General features: G+C 45.3%; 1 protein-coding gene across 1 annotated transcript; it reads left to right on the forward strand.

Moving 5' to 3' along the window:
- Positions 1 to 866: 866 nt before the first annotated feature.
- Positions 867 to 1,340, forward strand: LOC308325311 (adenosine 5'-monophosphoramidase HINT1-like; the record flags this gene model as incomplete). The annotated part of the gene is made up of 1 exon (XM_080777800.1): positions 867 to 1,340. The coding sequence occupies one exon, from the start codon at positions 867 to 869 to the stop codon at positions 1,254 to 1,256; it is 390 nt and encodes a 129-aa protein (XP_080633926.1). The 3' UTR covers positions 1,257 to 1,340.
- Positions 1,341 to 4,350: the final 3,010 nt, after the last annotated feature.

Consider the following 4,350-nt stretch of genomic DNA (forward strand, 5'->3'; position numbering starts at 1 on the left):
CCTCCAGCTGTGTTGGTCTTTATCTCGACGAGACCAAAACTGAATACGTAAATATTATGCAAATCCAACAATAACCACATTATAAAAACACTTAAAGGGGGTGTCAGTGATTTCAGTCAAAAACCCTTAGGTTTCGTTTTTGCCTTGGGACACAAGCTTTCATCCAATCAGGATAGAGAACAAAAACGAAACCTAAGTTTTTTTGACCCCCAGGGGTTAACTGGGGACAGGGAGGAACTCCTTATATGGTCAGCACACTCTATAGTAGAGAAGATTATCACAACAAAACAAAAAAATAAGTGATATTTGAATTAAGTGAAATCACTGACTCTACCTTTAACAACACTCCTCTGAATATCTTCTTCCCAAAAGGACTTTCAAACTAGGACCCTTCCTACACCAGCCTTCTAATGAGAGTGCAAAATCTGTCTTGGAAGAGCCACCCATCGACTGATCTAATATACGGTCAACCTTCCCCGTGTTTCTTCACTGGTCCGATCCAGAAGAACACAGTTTGCCGGCCACATGCTACAGAGCTGACAGTGAGGTTATATCTTCCCTTCTTCTTCTCTGGAGTCCTGCCTCAAAGCAGACCAGAGGTAGAAAACTGTCGTTCCCTCTGATGTCATCGCTATAGGAACACATGATGTCATCGCTATAGGGACACATGATGTCATCGCTATAGGGACACATGCTTCAGTAAAGCAGGAACTGGAGATGGCAATGAAGGACAGGAAAGTCTGGCGTGGCGTTGTGAAATCCATGACCTCGACAGCAGTCGAAGACAATTATGACGTCATCTATTTTTCCCCTATTAAAAAAAGTCAAGAAGCTACATTTGGAGTCCAGTCAGTCAGCGCCAAAACATGGCCGATGGAATTGCTAAAGCGCAGGTTGCTGAGCCGGGCGGCGGAGGAGACACGATATTCGGCAAGATCATACGCAAGGAGATTCCCGCAAAGATATTCCACGAAGACGATCGGTGCATAGCCTTCCACGATGTTTCCCCTCAGGCGCCTACTCACTTCCTCGTCGTCCCGATAAAACCTATCGCCCGGCTGTCCGAAGCGGAGGACTGTGACGCCGCCTTGCTGGGTCACATGATGATCGTGGCCAAGAAGTGCGCCGAGAAGGCGGGGCTAAAAGCCAAAGGCTACAGGGTGGTGGTCAACGACGGCGTGGACGGCGGCCAGTCCGTCTATCACGTCCACATCCACGTCCTGGGTGGACGCCCGCTGGCCTGGCCCCCCGGCTAGAATAACCCTGACCCCTGACCCCACCAGCACCCCTTCTCCTTATGTCAGCCATAATCATCTTCTGGATCAACCACTGTCTGTTGTAACCCAGTGTAAAGGCCTATTCATAGTCTGGATTTTCGGTGATGAGGTGACCACCGCTCCGGTGGCGAGCTGACCACCGGAGCTGAAATAACGTCGAGCGGTGGTGAGTAAAAACAGAGAGAAGGGGCTGGAGCTGGAGCGGTGTCGGTGGTTTGCTCTTCACCGCGGCTCAGTGACGTCATGTTGTAGTTCGGTGGTCACCTCACCACCTAAAATCCAGACTATGTATGAGCCTTAACACAATTCAGTTCGTTTTGCATGTAGTTTAAGTTACTGTACTGTATGTGTGGGAATTAAATGGACTTCACTAAGAAAAGAAACAAAAGAAGCTATACATTTGGATGCTCTACCAGGGATATAATCGAGGGGACGACATCTAATGTGTCGACTTACTTATGCTAGTTCTGCCAGGCTTTGTGAAAATGCTAACAGATGTGCAAATTGACATGATGTTTTCTGTTTTATTATTTATTGCCTTGTATGCGATGGGCTGACGAGAGCGGCTGTGGTTCCTAACATCCCTATTTTTAATAAAGTATTTATATTCTATTCTATTCAGCAATAACAATACCCATCCATCCATCTTCAACCGCTTCTCCGTAGTCGGGTCGCGGGGGGCAACAGCTCCACCAGAGAGCTCCAGACTTCCCTCTCCAGAGCAACCATTAGTGACTTCCCTCCTGGGGGATCCCGAGACGTTCCAAGGCCATTGAGTCAGTAGGCTACACAGTATGTGTTGCAAAATGCTGTGAAGATTATGGTCAGCAATTATATGAAGGTGTATTCAAGTCTAAAAATTCCCTACAATAATGTAAATACATTTGGAATCATATTAACCCATTCTGGGCGGGAATTGGTGTTGGCATTATGTTATGCTTTAGCTATTGACAAATAGCAGATCTACAAGCTCATAGCGCGCCACGAGCTTGTATAGGTCTGCTCTTTTTGACAAATCGAAGAACGACTGACATAGAAACATGGCTTTTTCAGAAAACTGTCAGGATGTAGAAGACATTTAAGGAATCTGATCTTGGGTCAAAATGGGTTAATGCTCTTAATTGTATTATACTTATACTAATTTGGGTTACGGTTAAACTGATTGTCATAATCTAAAACTATACTTTAACCTTATGTTAGGCATGCCATTCTATTCTATGCTTCTATTCTATTCTTCAAAATTATTCACATTTCTTTCTAGAAATGCTGAATAGCTCATCTACAACCCTTGGTACTGTACTATGTACGGTACATTGAATATTGATGTATCGTATGTCAAACCATAAGGGGCTTCAAGTGGTTCATTTTGTAATACTGCACTTCATGCAGTTGAATAACGCGAGAAGCGGCTGCCGCTACCGTAGACGCTATACCGTAGCTGCAAGATGACTGGAGTCGGGTTTTTAACCCATTTTGAGCAGGAACCCCTTTTGGTGTGTAAGCAATATGTTGTACTATAGCTTTTGAAAAATAGCAGATCTACAAGCTCATAGCGCGCCACCGAGTGGCGCGCCACTCACGTGCTTGTAGGTCTGCTATTTTAGAAAAATCGTGAAAATGTGCCTCAAATTTTTGAATGTCATTTTTTCAGAACGAACGTTTTTAACTCAAATCTTTGCTTCTGGAGGGTCCCTCCCTGGAACAACATATTTTCAGATGGGGGGGGGGGTTCTCGGAGGACCTTGACATATTGCAATATTGAGTGATATATATATATATATATATACAGTAGGCCTATATAGAAACATAGGTATTTCAGAAAACTGTCAGGATTCAGAAGACTTATTTTTTTTCCCAGGCCTAAATGGGTTAACAAGCGGGTGACAAAGGGCCCTCTTCTCGGAGCTGTAATCGACTCTGCAGTCGAGGCTGGGAGGGAGAGAGAGAGAGAGAGAGAGAGAGAGAGAGAGAGAGAGAGAGAGAGAGAGAGAGAGAGAGGGGGAGATGAACGCGTCGACTCCTAATCACAAAACAGCCACACAGCGGACCAAAGCGCCACTATAGTTCAGTAGCTGGAAGTGTCTCAAGATTAAACAAGCGAGATCTTTCTCTTGATCAGGACCCCCGTCCTCCCCCCCCTCCTCCACCCAGCCCTGCACCTGCTAGTCAGTCACAGCCCCCAGATGTATTCTCTCTCTCTCTCTCTCTCTCTCTCTCTCTCTCTCTCTCTCTCTCTTTGGTCCCTCACACACCCTCTATGCCTAGTTTGACTGAATATCTTTCTTTTGCCTCGTTCCTATAACCTCTCTTTTTTCTTCTGCCTTTTGATTGGAACCCAGAGAACACAGTCATGTGAGTGTGTCGATGTGGCGATATTTCATCTCGCTCACTTGCTATATCGCGTATTTTCTTATACCCTTAATTTCTCTCTCTCTCTCTTTTTGTCTCTCTCTGTCTCCGTCTGTCTCTCTCTCTCTCTCTCTCTCTCTCTCTCTCTCTCTCTCTCTCTTTGTCTCTCTCTGTCTCCGTCTGTCTCTCTCTCTCTCTCTCTCTCTCTCTCTCTCTCTCTCTCTCTCTCTCTCTCTCTCTCTCTTTGTCTCTCTCTGTCTCCGTCTGTCGCTCTCTCTCTCTCTCTCTCTCTCTCTCTCTCTCTCACTCACGTACGCGCGTGTGCGCGCGCGCGGCATTGCAACTCTTATTTTGTCCCTGCCTCCTCTTTGAGGCAACCTTTTGATCATAAAACAGAGAACAGAGACACAGAGAGAGAGAGCACTGCATAAACCATGAGTAAACTTTTCCTAGACTCCATCACGACTCCAGCTCCACTATAGTCTCTGTTTTTAACCCATTTTGGGCGGGAACCGTGTCTTAAGCATTATGTTGTACTTTAGCTATTGAAAAATATAGCAGATCTACAAGCTCGTAGGAGCCTTGTAGGTCTGCTATTTTTTAAAAGTCGTGAAAATGTGGCCCAAATGTTTGAATATATTCTTTCAGAGCAAACGTTTTTAACTCAAATATTTGCTATAGGGGGGGTCCCTCATGGAACTACATATTTTCAGATGGGTGCATG

Source organism: Protomyctophum bolini (genome assembly GCF_963924005.1).
Source record: "Protomyctophum bolini genome assembly, chromosome: 12".
NCBI classification, from domain to species: Eukaryota; Metazoa; Chordata; class Actinopteri; order Myctophiformes; family Myctophidae; genus Protomyctophum; species Protomyctophum bolini.